We start from the raw sequence: 20,282 nt of genomic DNA, 5'->3' as shown, positions 1-20,282 counted from the left end.
ACAGTGTGACAAAGCATTTGCAGGTTATCCATTAGCCATGCTTAAAGTTGCATCAAAAGGAAAAAAAAAAGGACAGCCAGATGGAACACAGCTTTTCTGAACCTGGCTAAGAGTCAAGACACACCAACCCTCTGTTCCGACTGGGACCAATTTATTTCATTCCGATGTAAACCCAAATTTCCACTACAGCACAGCGACCACCTTTTAGAAAAGGCTGTGGAGTACAGGACATGCAAAATGCAATACAATAAGGGGGAGAGGTTGGATTTTCTTCTGTTTTTTAGGAACAGATTTAAAATACAGGAAACTGAAATGTGGCACAAACATCACAACTTCCATGCACGCCTTCAAGTGTCTTCCTCTGTTGTGCTGGCACTCTCTGGACCTTCAGCAGTGGGTTAAAGTCGTTCTTTGGAAGAGCAGAAAGTTCACACTTCTTCAAATTTCAGAGTATATTAAGGCCGAAACACACTGGGTATACTTTTCCTTCACCTTCCAGAGCACCACCAGTTGTTTTACTTACAGCTGTGTTAAGCTTCCAGCTCAAATCCCAGCCCAACTTTGTGACCTCCAGTATTGAAATTCTTGCCATCAATCAAGCCTGAGACGGTCAGTTTAACACCTGTGAAAGCAAGTCATGAGAGCCATCCCACTGTGAGAGCCCTGGGCAGTGCCCTCCCTCAGCCCCCGAGCTCAGCACTGCCTCTGTACCCCCGTTCCTAAAGCAAGATACCCTTTCCTTCTGTGAGTCTGTGCAAAACTGAGCTCACCTGTTCCTCTGTTCTGTTCTAAGGATGACAGGGAATCCCCCCCAGTGCAGCACTCAGTACTATTTGCTGTGCCAGTGGGACTTACGTACCGGGTCGGAGGACGTGAGTGTAGCCGAGTCCAATGAGGCTGGCATTGTTCACTTTGCCCTGCAGGGAAAAGGAAACCACAGCAGTTATACACTGTGCATAAACATTCAGCGTTGTCCCAGCCCTGAGAAGGTGCCTTATGCATTAATTCTCTTCAGCTGCTTGTAGAGTAACCTCTGCTAGGAGCACATTCCAGTCTTTTCTCAAGAGTTTCCAGCCCAAGCAATCTTTTCTTCAAATGGTGGCCCCATTATGCCCAGATAAAATGCCACCCTGTTCTTCACTGCCCCCAGCACTGTCTTCATATCCTTTAAAGAGCTCCTTGCTGCAGTCCCTCAGAGCCAAAGAAGCCTGTCTTGTTCACATCACTCAGGAGTGACTTTTTTTTCATTTAATGAGCAATAAATACATGAATATGCAAACCCCTTTTTCTGCATTACTAAGTTTTGAGCTGTTTACAATAGTATTTCTCATCTTTAATTCTGGCTGAATTGTCCTGGAACTGAGTCTTGTTTTGAAACAAAACAAATGCTTGTTTTAACACTAAGAACTGAAGCAGCACTGACTTCATGTGTCAGCTGACTTTCGAGGGTCAGCTCAGGAAAAGGCTGAACTTCCACCACTGTAACTGTAATAGTGTTTTATGTTATGGATTAGAGAATTAAAACACTACAGCCTTTCAGTACCTTTTGACACACATCTTGCAGGGCTCCAAACACACTAATCAGACTATTTCACTGTGGACAAAATTACAGTTTAGATTTATTTTTTTTCCTAATTTCAGAAGTATAACCTGTGAGGTCCCAATTTAAATTTGAACCACAACAAAAGCCACAGTCTGACCTCTACTATACTCGGTAATTAGTCAAAGCAACTACTTCATAACACAAATTTTCAGTATTTGTGGGAGCTTGAAAGTCATTTCTTTAACAAAGTTCTTACCACAAGAGAAGTCTTGTCATCCAGTTGGTACTTTGCAGCAATCCCAAAACGTGTGTTGTTACTGCCAGCAGTCCATGCCAGATTGACTGATGTCTCAACGTTATTATTAACCTTCTGATAAATAGACCCACCAAACTCGGTGCCATCATTCCTGTTTTAACAGACATAAGTGTGTCAGGCCTTGCCTTGCTCAGTAACTCTTTAGGTCAGCCCTTCCCCACAATCATCATAGACAAGACTTTCCAACAGCTGAGACCTACATTTTGAGGCTCTGACAGAAAAAACACACCCAGATAACCTGGTTGCTTGTCTCAAGCCAACCTGTGGTAACACATGAAGGGACAAATCCAGGAGACTTCAGTTTTGGCAGTGATGAGACTGAGAACATGTTACTGCAGTGCAGTTGGTTAAATACACCATCTCCAGACTCTCAGAGATCTGAATGCCCAGGCTAGAGCTACAATGACAGCTGGGCACACTCAAGCACAGCACAACAGAGGCCTCTCTCCTTCACCTTGGGCATTTCTGAGGGACAGCGATGGTGGGGAGGGGGAGAAGGTACAGTAGTTTAATTGAAGGCTCTTTTATCTACTGCCAGAACAGAAGTCAAAAGTTGACAGATTTAAATTCCAAATTAACACTTACAAAGTGCCTCTACATCACTATCTTACATACACAAACCCCCAAATTACTCTCAGACAAGCTATCAAGGCAGACAAGAGTTGGAAAGTTGCCCTGAAAATGAAAACACTGCATACAAATTATTTGGAAACAAATTAGCATCCCCTTCCATCCACCTGCCTTTGACCTAAGTCCACTAATGCAACTATTCCTACAGTTTGGCTCCTCTGGTAATATTTTCCTAGGCTCAGAGAATACTTACACATTAGTGTGCAGCTGAAAGTCTCCTGACTTATATCCCAAGGCAAAGTTATTTTGTGAAAGCTTATACTTGGCTGTATCAAAAGCCATCTGGTAGCCAGCCAGCCAGCCTTCATAGCCCAGCACTGCCCAGCCATACACGGTTGGCCCAGCGAGGTCAATGTCTATGTTGCAGCCTACATTTATATATTCTCTTTTGTAGGAGGTCTTCAACTTTGCACTCTTCTTCCTGCAGAGAGAAAATGCCATTTTACCCGTGGCAGTGCACAGGGGGGTGAGCTGTGGTTTATTCAGGTGTTTAAGTATTTACCCTGTGTTCGGTACAAATGTAGTGTCAAGAGCCACCTTCAATCCTCCAGCCAACTGCAAAAAAAACCAAGACACCTGCTCAGAATTCTGCTGAAACATGGTTTGTTACACTCACTACTCTGCTTCCTATCTAAAGAGAAAACAAAACAGAACCATGTGTTTAAATCCCTCATCCTGCAGCACCTTCAGAGTTCACTGTAAAACATGAATGGCCATAGAGGGCAGAGGGCACCACAGAATTTTCACTATCTTTGGCACCATTACCTTCAGGCATTAAGTGAAAGGCATAAACCTATTAATCTGAAAAAGAACTGTGTGTTTTGAGAGTGCTGTACCCTGCCAACCCTTCGTGTAAGCAGTGCCAAGCTGCAAATGCTCATCTTTCTCTCCAACCTTACAAAATATATTCAATCTCAAAGCAGCCAAACTTAAGTCCCTGTGTATTAAAGCATTTAAAATGATGAGAGCCCTCTTTGTTTTCCCTGCATGACTGCAGCAGTGACAGTTCTACACAGCTCATGGATAACCGTTTGGTTCATTCAACCAGCCAAGTAATTCCACAGGGCTGTAACTCCAGGAACTCCATCCCCCTGGATCATTCTGCTGGAATCCAGCACCCTGCACCCCCAGCCTGTGTGTTCTGCCAGGACACATCACTTCTTGCAGTCCTCCAGCTAGTTCTGTTCAGCTGTCACTCCCCAGTGTTTCCTGTTCAGCTCCAGACTTTCTCACACCAGCTGCAGAAACGTTTTCAAAGGATCTACTTCCTCTTACCTGATCCTCCACAGCAACTTCTGTTCCCAACGTGTTATCTGTGTTCCACTTCTGGGTGAACGTCAGCCCATGCTCTTTCATCTTGTATTTGGTCTCTAGACTGCCTGAGGCCTTGCCCGTGTCCGTGTTGGAAGAACCAGTTGCAGTGAAGTCCTGGCAAGAGCATAATATGAGTTTCAGCACTCCTGAGGTTCAATTACATTCAGTTTTTCCACTTGTCCAGCACTCACAACTGCTACCCTCAGGCTTTTTGACAGAACCCTCAAAATCCTCCTCCCCCTCTTCCCAATCCCCACCTAAAATAATTATTTTTGCATCACAAAAGGCTACTGCTTTTGGCATCTCTGTTCTGAGTATTTCTTTTATTGAGGTGTGCTCCTGAAAACCCACTCTCCCTTAGGAAAAGTAATCCTACACCCAACTTACAGTGTCAGATGAACAGCAAAAAGAAAAAAATGTATTTTTCCCACATTTCTCCAAACATCTCGTGTGTTTCTTCGTTGTAATTATTTTTTTCTCCCATGTTTCAGCAGTGAAAGTGTCTTCTGGAGAAGTGATGCTTTTCACACTGACTACTGCAACCTAATTGTGGTTCCCCCTCCCCTTTATCCTGATGTCACTGAGACTCTTCATATACCACAGGGATGACTTCAGTACCTTCTCCCTCAACTTCTCACTCATTACTTCAGTCAGTAACTGCACTTCTGAAGCTGAGTCACCCTTTGGAAAGCACCTTAAAATTAGAGACCTTTTCTTCTTCCCAGTATCAGAAAGTAACCTGCCCCCACAGCACCCTGAGGTCTCTGTCAGGTGATCCCTCACTGAGGGTCAGTGTGTTCTGCAACATGCTCTGTGTGTGTTCTGGAACATCAGAGCTTCCTGTTATTTAGGGGACTTCAAGTCTCAATAAACATCTCTCCTCCTGGAATAACTCAAGAGTTTCATGCACAGCCCAGTATAAAGCAGTGAGTAGGAATACTGACACAGTAGTAAGCTCAAGGTGTGGGAATTAGGTTTTAAGAAGCATCTGAGAACAGCCCTCATTTGTTATCCCCATCTCTCAAATATTTTCCTTGAGAAAAGATAAATAACCTGTCATTACATTTCCAAGTTATGTCTCTCTTGAAGTTTAAATACTGAAAAATACAGTGCTTAAGAGATGGCAGTATCCATTTCCAATGTATCCAAGATTTGGAACCCTGACTTTCCAGATCCTTGTCATTCCAGGACTATTCCTGGATGCTGTGTACATTACTTTCACAATTCTGGACTTTGCAGAGTGTACAAAGACACAGAGACTGTCAGTAAATGGTTTGGAAGTGCCAGGTAACACCCTCACCCACAGCCTGGGATGCTGCAGGGGAGGGACAGGTACTCAAGCTAATGCAGCACTACAAGAGCACAGCAGTTGTACCACACATGGAGCCAGCTAACAGGGACATGTGACAGAGTCAGGATGGGTGGGACTGTCCTTCAGACATCACTGCTACCCAGTGTTCTAATGCCACTCTCACAAAGTCAGTAAAGACACCTCGACCCTGCCTCAGAATTCAGAAGGAACTTTCTCCTGAGCTTAGAGCAGGTACCAATTAAAAAGGCTTGGCTTGTTTCTCAGATCAAGCAAAGGGAAGGTTGTAAACACTTGTCTCAAAGCCAAAGAACCTGCACTGTCACATGATCCAAAGCATTTTGTCAGGTGTCAGGAACCAGAGCTGCTTCTGGAAGCAGGAGGCACAAGCCAGCATCTGCTGCCATCAGTCTCTGCCTGTGTCACCAGAGTGTCTCCCAGAGCAGCTCGTGGAGGAGCATCTCTGGAATTCTTTGTAGCTGAAAAATCAGACTCATTCTGGCTCTGTGTCACACCCAGCTGGGGCAGCAGCCAAGCACAGCTTCCCACTGACCTTCTAGTTCATGGTGGCACCTTCAGCAGTGCCATGCACTCAGCAGGCAAAACCACTTGCAATCTCTGCAACAGTTATAACCAACAGACACTATCGTTGTTTTCTACGTCCACAGAAAACACCCAAACGTTTCTGTACCATAACAACCAGAGGTACTATCAGTACCCATGCAGGAATTAGATCTCACACTGTTCCCTACCTCAGCTCCATCCCCAAATACCCACTTTGCTGCAGCAGAATGCTCAGCAGAAACACCAACAAGCACAAAATCTGAAGCAACAAGACAACTCTATCAATACCACACCTATCCTGTTTTCCCCCTGCTGTTCTTACAGTGTTCTTGTTGTGGACTGTTGGGCAAAGATTGCAAATGGCTTTACACACATGGATGACAAAGCAGATTTAGAGCTCTGGACACAGTTAAATTGCACAGGGTGGATGATAACAGGACTGACTACACCCAATGGAATGGTTCACAAGTGACAGTATGCACCACAGAAGACAAGGAAGACAAAGCAATGAACAGCCAACATGCCAAAACAGTCACTATTCTTACCAGCTGGATAAACATCCAATGAAAATTGCATGGAAGAGAAAAAGCCCATTTTAGAACTTACTACAGTTGTTCATGTTCCATCACACTCCGAAGGCAGCAAAATTAACTATTTGCACATTATTTGAGAATCAAAACTTCCAGCCAGGAAAACTGCATATCAAGAGATGTCAGTAAGTGGAGGCAGATGGAGTGTAGAGAGCACAGGGTGTAGAGAGCACAGGGTGTAGAGAGCACAGGCCTACATGTTCCTGGAGCACAATGCAGTAACCCATGAAAGCATAACTGGGCCAGAATACAGCAGTACTAAAGGAAGCACTTACCCCATTTGCATGATAAGAATGCAAGAGAAGGAGGGAGCTAAGGCAAACATGTTTATGAAGTAGGCTGAAAAGCAGCACCATCTCATCAATCAGAACAGCATCAAGTGGGAGCATGCACAGAACTGAGAGTCAGTGTAAGAAAAATATTATTTAGTAAACAACATATGCCTCTGGTAAAGATGAAAATTATGAAGCCCATTCCTGGTTTTGCCTCCTGTGAAATCGTGAGGGAGCTCCACTTCTCCATCATTAAAGTGCAGATCATAACGTTTTCTAGTTGCTTGAAGTGCTAAACTTTAATTAAGCCCTCAAATTCTACATAAAAGGTACTGCAGAAGGACTGTTTAGTTTTAATTAAGTCTTGAAGTGTAACATAGTGAAAAGGAGTGAAAATGAAGTTAAGTTAAACTGTGGTGCTTATGTGCCACTTGGCCTTTTGGATAAAAGTCCTTCCAGACTCAAAATCCTATGGAAACCAACAGCAGCAGGGAAACTCAAATGAGGAGAATGAGCAGAAATGAGAGCTATGTAAGGTGAAGAAACTCCTGTCTGGGACATATCAATGGGAACAGGGAGGAATGACAATTCTTGCAGGCCACAGGAGAAGCAGCACTGCCCTGTCAGCTCAGAAACATCTGAGTCAGCTACAGGTTTTAAAATGAGAAATGAAAGAGGGAGGCAACACCTGCCAGCAAGTTGGTGCCCCCAACCAGCTCGGGGGTCTGTCCTTCCACTGCCAGGCTGGTGAGGTGGAAAGCCCCCAGTACTTACCACCCCACTGGTGGACTTGGTCTTCAACTCCAACTTGACCATTCCAAATCCTGAAAACAGAACAGCACACAGGGCCTGGTTTACAACACACAAGCAAGGCTTGTTTCCAGCACACCCAAAGTACCACAGGTAGGGTACACTAAGCCCCAGATAACTGAGACTAAAGCAGGGATCTTGAGCTGAATTTTAGCAAAGCCTGAACTCCAGGGTGGCAGAGACCAGACCACAGTGCTTTTTAGTTTTATGTAGCATATGGATTTGGGATACAAATGCAATCTTTATCACACACAAAACCAGATTAAAAAAATCAGCACTGTTAGTACTGTTCCCAAAAGGGATAAATGCAAATATTGTGACAATGTCTCCAGCTGTACCAGTCAGCTGCTCTGATTTAACAGAAAGGTGACTCTACCTCAGGAACCTGTTTATTGCCACATGCCTCCTATGGCAGCCTACATCACTGTCACTGATTTAATGCCTCCAAACACAAAAACTGGAGGGTAAAGGGTGGAGCATTTTCCAGAGACTGTTCTGGAGTGCATCTTAAGATCAAACTCCTAACTTTCCCCTCTAACTCTTTGCCACTGCAGCATTTTCATGACACATGCCCAAAGTTCAGATGCAGAAGGTGCCACGTGCTCCAAGCCTCTGCCCAATTCCTACCACAAGCTATTAGGGGATCTCTGAGGTACTGATGTTTCTATTGGATTTTCAAGATGCCTAAGAAAAAAATAGGAAAGGTTATCAAACCACAGTCATCTCACTTACCATAGCCCTTGTTGAACACATCCCTGGCAGACTTTCCCAAGTCACTGTACGTCGGTGGTACAGCCATTGGATCTGAAACATGGGGAGCTGTAAGAATCTTAGGTGTAACAGCATCAAATCCAAACTATAGCCAAAGCATTTACAAATCTATGGCCAGCAGTACTTCACTGACAAGGAACTGTCAGAAGTCCTCCTTGTGTCACTGTTGCTGTGTCACAAACAAGCTCCAATCCAAGGAAGTTCCCAAAGCCAATCCATTACTTGGGAACTCTGAACCCAGCTATTACACCCACCAACGTCAGCCTCACATTCTTCCACTGCAGAAAGAGCTCATGGGAGCCTTATCACTGTTCTGATAACGAGCAAACACTGCTTTCCTGGCAGGACCCTTTCTGAAAGGGACCCCAAAGGGCAAAGCAAGGTCAGCACTGAGCAATCCCAAAGGAAAACAGATCTCACTTCCATCTGCACTTGTGACTTCCTAGAAAGCTTCTTCAGAGATGTGTAAGACACAGAGATCTCTGTGCACTGTCCAGTAACCATCTGTATCTCTGCACTGTGCTTCCACAGCAGCAAAACCTACATTTTCTAATATGGGTCCCTGGCACAACCACTTTGGAGGGCAAAACTCAAAAGGACAGGTACGTGATATTACAGCTCACATGATATATTCATTTTAGTCACCATAATTCAGGGATTTTGCATCAGAAAATCCACAGTAAACGAGTAGGAAAACTCTTCCCCCGTGGAAAATTAGTCTTGCCCTTCTAGATTAAGTTTGCATAACTGTGAAGGCACACCTGCTTCAGGAGAGAAAAGCTATCAGAGATGCTCCTTCCTTTTGGTTTCAAGGGTAATTCTTTGTCATTCCTACTTCTGATGCATTTGTTCATATTCTTCTCTGCAACACCCGACACCAGAAACCCCCCTACCCCAGCTTCTGAAAACATGTCACCCCCCTGCCTCTTTCAGTCTTGGGGCTCTCCACACCAGCTTCGCTGAAAACACATCCAGCAAAGGAGGACTCTACCATCCTGTCCAGCACCTGCTTCATCTAAATCTCACCCTTCTGGGGGACAGTCTGTTCAGTTTACACTTCATTTTCAGAAGGCTGTTGAGACATCTTGAAAATTGTGAGCCTGTTCACTCTCCTAACATGTCTCCTCTCTTTACAGCACACAGCCACATTTTCTGTATTCTACGTGTTTAAATGTGTGTGTTAAGTTTTATGCAAGTATTTAAACGGTATTAAAAAAAAAAAAAGGGATTCTCGACGTTAACTCATACTGAAATACATAAATTCTTTGCTAATAACAAACAGCTCTAAAAATCGTCTGGAGGAACGGAGCTCAGAGTTTCACAACTCTGAACCCTGGTCTCCATCAACCAGACGCGATGACAACGGCCCGCAAAACCCCGTACCGCGCACAAGGAGCAGAAGCGCCCTCAGGCCGCCGCGCCGGTTCCGAGGGGCGCGGCGGGGCCCGGCCCGTGACCGCCCTCACGCACCTTTCGGCGGCGGCCCCGGGGGCGCGAGCGCCGCCCCCGCCCCGGCGCTGCCTCGTTACGCAACCGGTAACGGCTCCGGGCCCTGCCCGCGCCCCCCGGCCCGGCCCTCCCGGCCGGGACAACCGCCGGCGGGACCCCCGCGCCCGGGCCGCAGGGACGGGCCCGCCCCGGGCGGCCCGCGGGGCTGAGGGCGCTGAGCGAGCGGCCCGCGGCCCCTCCGCAAGGTGACTCGGGGGACGCCCGGGCAGGCCCCGGGGAGGCCCGCAGGACACCGCCGGGCCCGGCCGGACAGCGCCGCGGGACGCGGCCCGCCCTCGCCCTGTGCCCGGCCCCGGTCCCGGCCCCTGTCCCGGCCCCGGCCCGGCCCCGCCGGTACCTGCCGCCCGCGCTGCCTCCGGTGCGGCTCTCGGCGCCCCCCCTGCGCATGCGCGGGGCCGCCGCTGCGCACGCGCCCCGGCCCCGGCCCTGCCCCGCGCGCGCGCCCGCCCTCCCGCGGGAGCGCGGCCCGAGCGCGGCCCCGAGCGGGAGCTGAGGGTCCCCTCACAAACCCCTCCTCACAAACCCCTCACCAACCCCTCCACCCGCTGCCCTCCCGCTCGGGACCTGGGCTGGGTGACAAGGGGCTCTCGGGTCACAGGCTGGATGGACTCGGTGAGCTCAGAGGTCGTTTCCAGCCTCAGTGATTCCGTGGTTCTGCGATTCCGTGAACTGCTGCTCAGCAAAGCCCTCAGGAAGGGCCGCTGAGGTGGAGGAAGGAGCCGAACTGAAGCAAGTCCTTGGCAAACACTGCCAGGACGGTGCGGCCAGCGCTGCTGACAAGGCCCAGTGCCAGCGGGCAGAGCAGCGGGGTCTGTGCCCACAGGAGCACAGCTCTGCCCCTCACAGCCTGCCCAGGGCTCACAGCTCTGCCCCTCACAGCCTGCCCAGGGCTCACAGCCTGCCCGGGGCTCACAGCTCTGCCCCTCACAGCCTGCCCAGGGCTCACAGCTCTGCCCCTCACAGCCTGCCCAGGGTTGCCCAGGGCTCACAGATTGCCCAGGGCTCACAGCCTGCCCGGGGCTCACAGCTCTGCCCCTCACAGCCTGCCCAGGGCTCACAGCTCTGCCCGGGGCTCACAGCCTGCCCGGGGCTCACAGCCTGCCCAGGGTTGCCCAGGGCTCACAGCTCTGCCCCTCTCAGCCTGCCCAGGGCTCACAGCCTGCCCAGGGCTCACAGCTCTGCCCAGGGCTCACAGCTCTGCCCCTCACAGCCTGCCCAGGGCTCACAGCCTGCCCAGGGCTCACAGCCTGCCCAGGGCTCACAGCCGCGGCCTCCCCAAGCACCGGGGACCTGCAGTGCAGTAAAGCCCACAGGAGAGCCAGTGAAGTGGGAGTGCGGGGAGAGCAGACGAAAAAGAAGGGCACACTGTATATGTAGTTCAAGGAAAACAAACAAGCAAGCACTCTGAACAAGCCCTTTTCTTTTTTTGCACATAGAAGAATTCACAGCGTTACAGAGAGGGACTGCAAAGCCAGCGAGTTCTGCCTCGAGGCCCCGGACAAAGCTGGGCTGCCTGTGGAAGAGGATGGAGAAGGCATCAGTGTAATGCTGTGTGCTGCCCAGGAAACACCTGTCAGCACGGGAAACCTGTGCTACTGCTTCGTGATCTCTTAAAATTGTAGCTAATAAATAATAACAAAACCAGATTGCACATTCATGATGGAATATTCAATTTGTCTATTCCCACTGATCATTGAAGAAAATGCTAAATATATCAGCTATATATATTTTTACTATGAGGCATCAGAAGACTTCACATAGCACCAAGTTAACTTCTAGTTACTTTACATACCTTACATGCATTACTGCTGGGGAACATTCACAAAAAAAATATTAAAACTCCCAATATGAATAACAGAAGAAAATAAAGATATAATCAGGAGTACCAGCCTATAATCTCTGTTACTAAGACTGATCAACACTCATTGTATAAGAACAAGTAAAAATGTAGTTGTTCTGTAAGCTTAAGTCAGATAAAAATAAGAAATAGTATTACATCCGTCTTAGTTTTATGATTCAGGTCAGGTTAAGTAGTCTGACAATAAAGAATCTTTGTCCCAAATACAGCTAGCAATGCATTCTTGATGAGACCTCCTCTCATATCCAAACCAGTCCTTACCTTCCCCAACAATTAAAGAGGAGGCATAAAATAAAATCTGACAGGTTTGCACATAAAAAAGGGCAGACTGAATCTACAGGAGTGGTGAAAATGCATCGATTCCTCAGACCAAGCTGAACAAAGTGAACAAAGTACAGAGCACTGCAGTGGACAGGACTACAACCCCCCTGGTAACAAAACCCAGTCCCATGCAGCAGGAGAATGGTCACATCAGAGTACAGCCCATACTGAACGGGTTTAGAAGGAAACTGCTCAGCAGGAGCTTCAAGATGCTTAACCCAGAGATAAGGAGATATAAATAGCAGTTGAAAATGGTATTCTTTAGGAGTACTTCAGGACACAGCTTTCTCATTCTGTGGCTACATGTACATAAGATACAAAGAGAGGAGCTGGATGCCCCAACCCTGGAAACGTTCAAGGTCAGGCTGGACTGGGCTCTAAGAAACCTGACTTAGTTGGAGATGTCCCTGCTCATTGCAGGGGGGTTGGACTAGAAGACACTTAAAGGTCCCTTCCAACCCAAACTATTCCATGACATCTTGCAGGATTTGATCTTCACTACACATTCTGTACTGGTGCCATGGACTTGCTTTAAACATCAGTAACACAGAGTTTTTGCAGTAACAACCAAAGTAAGACTGTGCACTTCATAAGAAGCTATGAAACATCCCTCCAGGCTGCCCAGACAATCATTCACTGCGGTCCTTTGGCTCCCGGTACTTCCACTGGATGTAGTCAAAGATGTCTTCTTCACATTCCACGGGCAGGGCCTCTCCAGCAACTCCTGCAAGAGAATTACAGATGCTGTTTGAAAGGGGGATGGTCTGGGCCACCCAGACAAGCCAAGTGCATTGCAAGATGAAGACAAAACTGCTGTAAGTAAAGCAGACTTAAAAAATCACCCAGAACAACCCTCAGTGCTCCCCTGGCCTTTTCATACAGTGTGTAGGTGATTATTCCTATTAGTGTCAAAGGAAATAAGGTAACGAATGAACTTTGGGCCATGTGGTTGTGCAGTTAAATACATTTATAGTCGTGTGCATGTGTGTATAGTCACCTCCCCTCCAAAACAAAACAACTGAAGGACGTGGCATATCCTGTGAAAAGAGTGGGAAACCCCTTATGTGCTGTGCTTGACACAGAAAAAACAATCTTTACACCAGTAAGACTTTAAGAAGATTAGGCAGCCCAAAGAGGTAACCTTGTGCCACGGCACTGCCTGTACATGAGCAGGCTGCCTCTTCTTGCTGTAATGGTGCCCAACACCAAAGAGGACACTGTAAAACCAGTGTTTATCAGTGCTATTTGCAAACCACCCAGAGATCACACCCAGCCTGTGAGCAGAGGAACACTGTGCAGAGCCCCAGACTGACCAGTGACACCCAAGCGACGGATGGTGTACTCATTGATGGTGAAGCCCATCTCCAGGGCATGAGCTCTCATGTTCTTATTGAATATATCACTCCCTGTGAAGTACAGCACACCACAGTAATACTGATCCTTGGGGATAAGCCTAGAGGAAAAAGCAGAAGTGCAGACTTAGAGCAAATATATAAGAAAAAAGCTACAAGCCACTTGAAATTCAGCCCTTCAGACACTGCTGTGGGTCTGCTTTCTGTTTATGTCCACACATCCTGCAACTCTGTACATTTGATTTTCCCCAAGCCAGATGCAAGAATGAAATGATCTAAATATCAAAGAAAGGTTCAGCACATCTACCTGACCCAGAAGTTACTGGTGTTCAGCCACTACCTGGTTATGGTGCTTGCACTCCTGCCAAGAATTAATGTCAAAGCAGGATGGTAAAACAGGACACAATTCTGAACCTGGATAGAATGTCATGATTTAAAATACAGCATTATTGCTAATAACCTGTTGGAGATACTGGCAGTTGTACAGTGGCTTCCTCAGTGCAAAGGAATTAGAAACCCAGTAAATGCCATGTTCTGACAATGGAAGGAGAGATCTGACTGCAGAAGTGGATGTAAATGCCTGCTCTGCAGCAGACAGCTGCACTGGGGGTCTGGCTGGGGTTTTTTGGGTGCATTACCTGATATCAATTCTCCTGTGGGGATAGGCTGTGCCATCTTCTTTCTCTGGCAGCTGACAGACACCCTGGAGGAAGTAAGGCAAGCAAGAAATCCAAATGAAACTAAACAGATTTGAGATCAATCTTTACCACCCCACCCTTAAAAACCCTCTAAACAATCCTCAGTTATCTGGAAAGCAAAGTTAAATTCCAGCTGAACTGATTAAATATTTCACTGGAACAGCTGGATATCTGAGTACAGTAAATCATTAGAAACTGGGGGGGTAAAGGAAGTTTTTTCTTGAGAAATCCTCTGCCTCTTTTCAGTTCAAACTGCTTTTTAATCTTCATGCAATATTTAAGTTAAAAAAGAAAAGGAAAAGCTGTGTTGTGAGCAAGGGAACTAAGAAAACTAACGTTCCTGTAATTCACTTCTTGCTTTAGGCATCCAACACAATCCCTATTATATCCTGAGTCTGGCATCTTACCCATTAAATCTGTTCTGCAGCAAAACTCACAAAAAAAAGGAGACCAAAGTGTGTTGTGTATTGGACAAAATCAGGGGAACACAAGTCCAAGAGCAAAGACAAGTGTTACCAAGGTCTCGAGGACAGAGTTAGGAAAGGGGTCACTGGTGCTGCTGAAGGAGGGAGGTTGTGCTGAAGTTCTGGGGAAATACCCACCAAACCAGAGACACAACTGACCTGGTGTGGTGCAGGGTGTCAGAGCTACAGAAATATCTGTATACTTTCTAATACTGAGATCTTACTGTAAGAGATTCCCTAAGAGCTAACTGTAGGAAGTTTTTATGGGAGGCAAGGGGGAGAATTAAAAATAAAATAAAATAAAATCATAATTCCAGCAGTCTAAAGAATGTATCTTGCATGTATCCCAGCTTCTGTCAGAAAAGGTAATCCCACCACAACATCCCTCACCACCAAAGAAGCCCTTACCATGAATTTGGTGTCACCTTTAGACAGCATATCTGTGACAAAGTGGACTTTTTCCAGTTGTTCCACAACTTGATGCAGAAGTTTTGACTAGGAACAATGACACCACAACAGAAATCAGTTCACAGGTAACGAGAATCTCTTACCTATTTATACTAGATGGTGGCTCACATAAGTACAGGACATCACCATAAATATATGTATTATTCTACACGAGATTTGACCCTGGGGGAAAAAATGTAAGTGATTATAACTCCTCAAATTAAACATGGTGATCCAAGAGAGGAGATTAAAATTACAGTAATGAGAAGATGCAAAAAGCTGCAGTACAAGTCTGAGACTACATCTCTTCTGAATTTAAACACACCCTGGTGGAAGGAAAGCCCAGCACTGACTCACAGCAGCTGCAAACACACCTGTTTGGAGGACTGGGATGTGAAGCTCGGATGGGTCAGGAGAACATCCATATCACCACTTGACTCTGCACCTGGGTGAGGGAAAAGCACAGAAAAACCTCTCTGTGCATGACAAAGTACACTGACATTGGTGAAATTCCATCTAACCTTTTCCTATAAACGTGTTTTTCTGGTACAGTCACTGTTCAAGAATATTTGTAAAAAAAAAAAAGAGAACCTTGTTCTTCCACCAAAAAGTTTCTATCCCCCCTACCTCAGAAAATTCCCCAGAATTTCCTGCTGTACTCTCTGGCAATGAAGGGCAAATGCTGATCATGCAAAAGCAAAAATTCACATTAGAACATACTACTCTTTATGGGGGCAGAAGCAAGGGTTCACGTGGCTGCCTCATCACTGAACTGACCCATCAGGACAATACCAAGAGGAGAAGGTCAGGTTCTGGTACAGACTGTCTCTGGAAGAACACCACACACAGTAAAGGGTCTTGCTTATTATCCCAAAATAAACATAACAAGATCAGAGAGTACCAACCTCGTCTAAAACTGCCACAGACCGTAGCAATATAGTTTGGGTCCAGCTTCTTTACCTCTTTCAGCACAATTTCCTGTGTAAAAAGGAAAGATGTGTGTTGGGAGGTGTCAGTCATTCACTGGCCATCAGCACCTCACATCCTGAACAAAGACATTCTTACCTGCATTTGCAGCATTTCTTCCCTTGGGATTCTTTTCTCAAAATCTTCAAAATATCTGCACATATAAAAATAAAAGTATCTAAAAGAGTGCCAGAGGTAGCATCTTAAATTTTTAGTCAATTAAATGTGTATCAGAGGAAAGAATACAACTTGTGTTACTGTCACATCACAGAAAGCTCCCAAGTCCCACCAAGGGGAGAGTAAAACCTCAAAGTCTGACAATGCTTAGAAGATGGTTTCATTATTTCCACTGCACAAGAAGAGCTGCCATGAGGTGGGAGTAGTGTATCATACATTCCATCCTGGTGTCTGGAGGAGCCATTAGAAAAGCCAAGGAAGCTTACTTCAGTCCAATTCGCTGGTGGTGGGTCAGCTTGTGCTCATTTTTTCTGAGATCTAGAACAATTAAAAAAAAAAAAAAAGAGTTACCTTAGGACTCAAAATATTACAGTAAGTTTTCAGCAATGCAAAAATGATGCACACAAAGAATGCGTGAGGAGAACACAACAAGCTCAAGGGAAGGAGTGTTAAACTGACTGTGCAGCAGCTGACAGGATGACCACAAATGCACAGAGCACTTCCCAATAAAGACTTAGCAGGCTACTGAAGAGCCCAAATCCTTGATATCTTCCACATAACCTGCAAGGACTTTATTTTGGATATGTATATAATGCCTTAAGCCTCTGTACTAACTTCAGCACCTTCCACACCTTCATCACAGCCTCGGGCACATTTGCTATGACAGAACCCTTTGGGAGAGGCAGCACGACAGAAAAACAATGACACATCAAAGGAGTGTGAACTGAGGCCCTAAATCTACACTTACCTTCTAAAGTCTTAATTCCTTCCTCGACAAACTTCCTAGCAGCAGCAGGACTGCAAAGAGACAAGGCAATCTGGCATCAGGAACAGCAAGAATCTTGCAACACTGAACAGGACACCCCAATGCACTGAAACTGGCTGGGTTCTCAAAGGCCGAGTCTGAGGGCACTTGTGATGCTTACCCTCTTCTCAGCATTGGGCATTTTCAGTGCATGCTTTCAGCTGGAGCCTCAAGAGAGGCACCTTCCACTGTCTTGAGACAGGACAACACCCAACCTTCTTCTGTGTCCCATCTCAGTTCCTCAAAGGCATTCTCAAATCCCAGTATATCCTCAACCTTTGTGCACAGTTTTTCTCAGAAGTGAGAATGATTGCATTACCCACCCTCAGCCTCAAGGGTTCTAAACAAAACAAAACAATTGTTACCCAATGCCAGTAACTCGTGTCAGGAAATTGATAGAAGCACTTGTATCATCTTGTCGAATCTACGAAAACAAAACAACACAAGCCAATTCCTCCTTTACTCCTTTTGCAATAAACAAAAAACCCTCTGAGAAGATAAAACAGCTTAGTCAGACTCTGCTTTGGAGGCTCACCACAAATTTCTACTTACCATACACCCTATGTTCACCATTCTTAAGACTGACCTCAATCTCTCCAGGGACAAGAACAGAAACTGTGCAAAGCAAGCAGGCTACTTTGCAAGTTCCAAAGGAAAGCAACTATTGAGAAACAGAGCACAAGGGAAAGAAACCCACCTTTTCCAATTTGCGTAGTTTTCCAGTGGATAAGAACTCATCTATCTTCTCAGCAATCTTAGCACCTACTCCATCCTAAATATTGGGGGGCGAGGACAAACAAGTTACCTTCAAAAATCACTTAAAGTCATTATATTTGGGAAGAAAAGAAAGCTCCCTAGAATTTAGAGTCCCAGAAAGAACTGTGGGCCTCCCAAGACCACAACAAAATACAGGACCACAAAGGAGCACAGGAATTCCAGGCTATAACACAACTCCCTGACAGGAGTTACAGGTTCGACTCGATGATCTCAGAGATCTTTTCCAACCCGGCTGATCCTGGGATTCTGTGACACCCCCACAGCGGCCACCCCGCCCCTGAGCCCCGGGCACCAAAATCCCTACCAGCTTCTTGGCCTCGGCGCCGCTGCGGATCTTGCTGGGGTACCGGGCGATCACCGAGGCCGCCTTCCTGCGGAAAGGGCCGGTCAGTGCCCGGGCCGGGGGGCGCGGGGGCCGCGGCGGGGCCGGGGGGGCTGTACCTGTAGGCGTTGTACTTGTGGATGGCCCGGTTCACGTTGCGCTCGTAGTTGGCCAGTTCTGCAGGAGGAGAGTGGTGAGAGCCCGGACACGGACACACACACCCCCTACACACACACCCTACACACAGACACCCTACACACAGACACCCTACACACAGACACACCAACACACAGACACCCTACACACAGACACCCTACACACAGACACCCTACACACAGACACCCTACACACAGACACACCAACACACAGACACACATAACCCAACCCACCCACACCTACATACAGACACACAGACACACACAGACACACATACCCCAACCCACCCACACCTACACAGACACACCCCCCCCTACACACCCCCCCCTACACACACACCCCCTACACACACACCAACACACAGACACACATACCCCAACCCACCCACACCTACATACAGACACACACAGACACCTACACACAGACACACGCACACCCACACACACCAACCTACCCACACACACGCAGACACACCAACACACAGACACACCAACACACAGACTTACATACCCCAACCCAGCCACACACAGACACACACACCCCCCACACACACCGGGCGGGCAGGCGGCACCTACCCATGAGGAAGTCAGTGATGCCCTCGTTGGGGCTCTCCTGGGGGGCCTTCCGCTTGCTCATGGCCGGCACCGGGAGCGGCCCGAGGGGACGGGGATGGGGTTCAGGATCGGGATGGGGTTCAGGATCGGGATGGGGTTCAGGATCGGGTTCAGGATCGGGATCGGGATCAGGACCGGGACCGGTCTCGGCCCTCGCGGCCGCAGCTCCGGGAGCTCCGCGGAGCCGCCTCAGGGAGGCGCTTCCGGCCGTGTCGTCACAGCCGGCCCGGCCCCGGAGCGCCTTAAACCGAGCGAAACTCCCCCTTTTACACCTTTTTCGGCGTTTAACTGGAGGCGAGACCCTTCTTTCTTTACGAAGGATCAAATTGAGGGACACCCCCCCCCCCCCTCTGGCGGCGTTTAAAGGGTTTAAATCGAGAGGAAGACAGTGACGTGAGACAGGGAGACATCCCCCCCTTCAGAGGTGTTCCCTCGCCCCGCCTAATCCAGAGGAAAATGAAAGAGAAAAAAAATAAAGAAAAAAATACAATAAAGACTAAATAATACAAATATAGAAAATAAAAATAAAATTTAAAAAAATAAAAAGTCCTGGGAGAGGTCTGGGATCTACAACCTTAATAAATAAGGATTGTGAGCAGGGAAGATACCAGAATCCCAGAGCTTCCAGCCACCTGAGGAGCACATTTGCATCCCTTTGTTTATCCCACCTGTGTCTTCCCAGCATCTCCCTTTCTTTCCAGCGGGAGAGGTCTCTCTTTGAAGCCTTCCCGGCCTCAGGAATGAGCATCTCCATTCCTGGGGATGTTTGAGGTGGCTTTTTTCAACGCTCTGTGTGTTCAGATCCTTCACACCCCCAGGAACATGATAACCCCGAGCCGTGGGTGGGAGGATCAGCACAAGTGTGTCCCTCCAGGTGTGGGAGGTTCCCAAACTGCTCTGCCTGAACAAACCCTTCCTTTCCAGCCACCTGCACATGGAGCTGCTCCTGGGAAAGTGGCACCAGGCCCCGCTGTGTTTTGGGTTGACTCTTGTTGTGGTTTTTTCTCTGGATTCCCAGTAAAAAGGGGCAAAAATGAGGCTTTGCCTTTCCAGGCTCACACAGTGAGGACTCCTCAGGACTTCCTGTAATTCGGGAATATTATCCCTTTCCAGGATAAAAAAAAAAACAACTGAGGTGGTAAAACCTGCCCCATCATGGTGTCCCTGCCCATTAATTCAGCAAATCCTCCTGGCTGATGAGGGGGAATAATGACAAATGTCAAAACATTCCCACCTGACAGTTAGAAATGGAAGCACTCCAGTGTTTCAGCAGGATTTCTGGAGAGGGGCACTCTGTTTAGAGAGCAAACTTTTCCTTGGAAACAGCCCTGAAGGAGAACAGGGGGAGTTCAAGGGCAGACCTGGGTGTGATGTTAAAGCCACTCCCCACTGACCTGCAGCTCCAGGTCGGATTTTCCCTTCCCTGAAAAGCCAGAAGCTGCTGTTTTTATTTCAGCCTGAACCAAAACCCTTGATTTTTTCATCATTTATCCCAGTTCAGCTGTGGAGCTGTGAACCCCTGGCGAGGTGGGGTTGGAGGAAGATGAGGGTTTCTTCCCCGACATGGATGCAAACGGGAATGCACATGGAGGGGTCGGCTTCAGAGATCCAAAATAGCTTGTTTGGGGATTTAACTAAGGCAGAACTGCCCCCTTGGAGCCTGATCCCAAATGGCTGGTAGTTCCCCTCTCCTCCGA

At 47.3% G+C, this 20,282-nt stretch overlaps 3 protein-coding genes across 3 annotated transcripts in view; 1 reads left to right on the top strand and 2 right to left on the bottom strand.

Moving 5' to 3' along the window:
• The window catches only part of AP3M2 (adaptor related protein complex 3 subunit mu 2), a 79,786-nt gene that overhangs the window by 31,210 nt on the left and 28,294 nt on the right, over positions 1-20,282 (top strand). The gene's annotated exons all lie outside the window — the stretch shown is intronic.
• VDAC3 (voltage dependent anion channel 3) lies at positions 135-10,065 on the bottom strand. Its single transcript, XM_051812116.1, has 9 exons — positions 9,966-10,065; positions 8,081-8,152; positions 7,313-7,362; positions 3,765-3,917; positions 2,992-3,044; positions 2,683-2,910; positions 1,800-1,950; positions 860-917; positions 135-622 (listed from the first exon to the last, which is right to left on the bottom strand). The coding sequence occupies exons 2-9, from the start codon at positions 8,145-8,147 to the stop codon at positions 531-533; spliced, it is 852 nt and encodes a 283-aa protein (XP_051668076.1). The 5' UTR covers positions 8,148-8,152; positions 9,966-10,065; the 3' UTR covers positions 135-530.
• Positions 11,029-18,808, bottom strand: POLB (DNA polymerase beta). The gene is made up of 14 exons (XM_051812104.1): positions 18,547-18,808; positions 17,935-17,992; positions 17,798-17,864; positions 17,414-17,488; positions 17,082-17,140; positions 16,660-16,709; positions 16,178-16,229; positions 15,834-15,888; positions 15,674-15,746; positions 15,143-15,213; positions 14,730-14,816; positions 13,798-13,862; positions 13,121-13,260; positions 11,029-12,531 (listed from the first exon to the last, which is right to left on the bottom strand). Exons 1-14 carry the CDS (start codon positions 18,605-18,607, stop codon positions 12,437-12,439), a joined length of 1,008 nt encoding a protein of 335 aa, XP_051668064.1. The 5' UTR covers positions 18,608-18,808; the 3' UTR covers positions 11,029-12,436.

This window comes from Manacus candei, unplaced genomic scaffold (genome assembly GCF_025592945.1).
Source record: "Manacus candei isolate 608988 ecotype Guabito, Panama unplaced genomic scaffold, ASM2559294v1 h1tg000084l, whole genome shotgun sequence".
NCBI lineage: Eukaryota > Metazoa > Chordata > Aves > Passeriformes > Pipridae > Manacus > Manacus candei.
Note: the sequence above shows the minus strand (reverse complement) of the source record. Positions and strands in the feature narration are given on the sequence as shown.

Bases quoted from the DNA above. Each gene is read 5' to 3' on its own strand.
- VDAC3 (XM_051812116.1), bottom strand. From the start codon at position 8,147: ATGGCTGTACCACCGACGTACAGTGACTTGGGAAAGTCTGCCAGGGAT. The intron at 3,918-7,312 runs GTAAGTACTGGG...TGCTCTTGCCAG, and splicing joins CCAAGTCCACCAGTGGGGTG to GACTTCACTGCAACTGGTTC. The intron at 623-859 runs GTACGTAAGTCC...TTGCTTTCACAG, and splicing joins CACTCACGTCCTCCGACCCG to GTGTTAAACTGACCGTCTCA.
- POLB (XM_051812104.1), bottom strand. From the start codon at position 18,607: ATGAGCAAGCGGAAGGCCCCCCAGGAGAGCCCCAACGAGGGCATCACT. The intron at 16,710-17,081 runs GTAACAATTGTT...GTCTCTTTGCAG, and splicing joins ACACGAGTTACTGGCATTGG to TCCTGCTGCTGCTAGGAAGT. The intron at 13,261-13,797 runs GTAATGCACCCA...TTTTTCCTCTAG, and splicing joins CACAGGAGAATTGATATCAG to GCTTATCCCCAAGGATCAGT.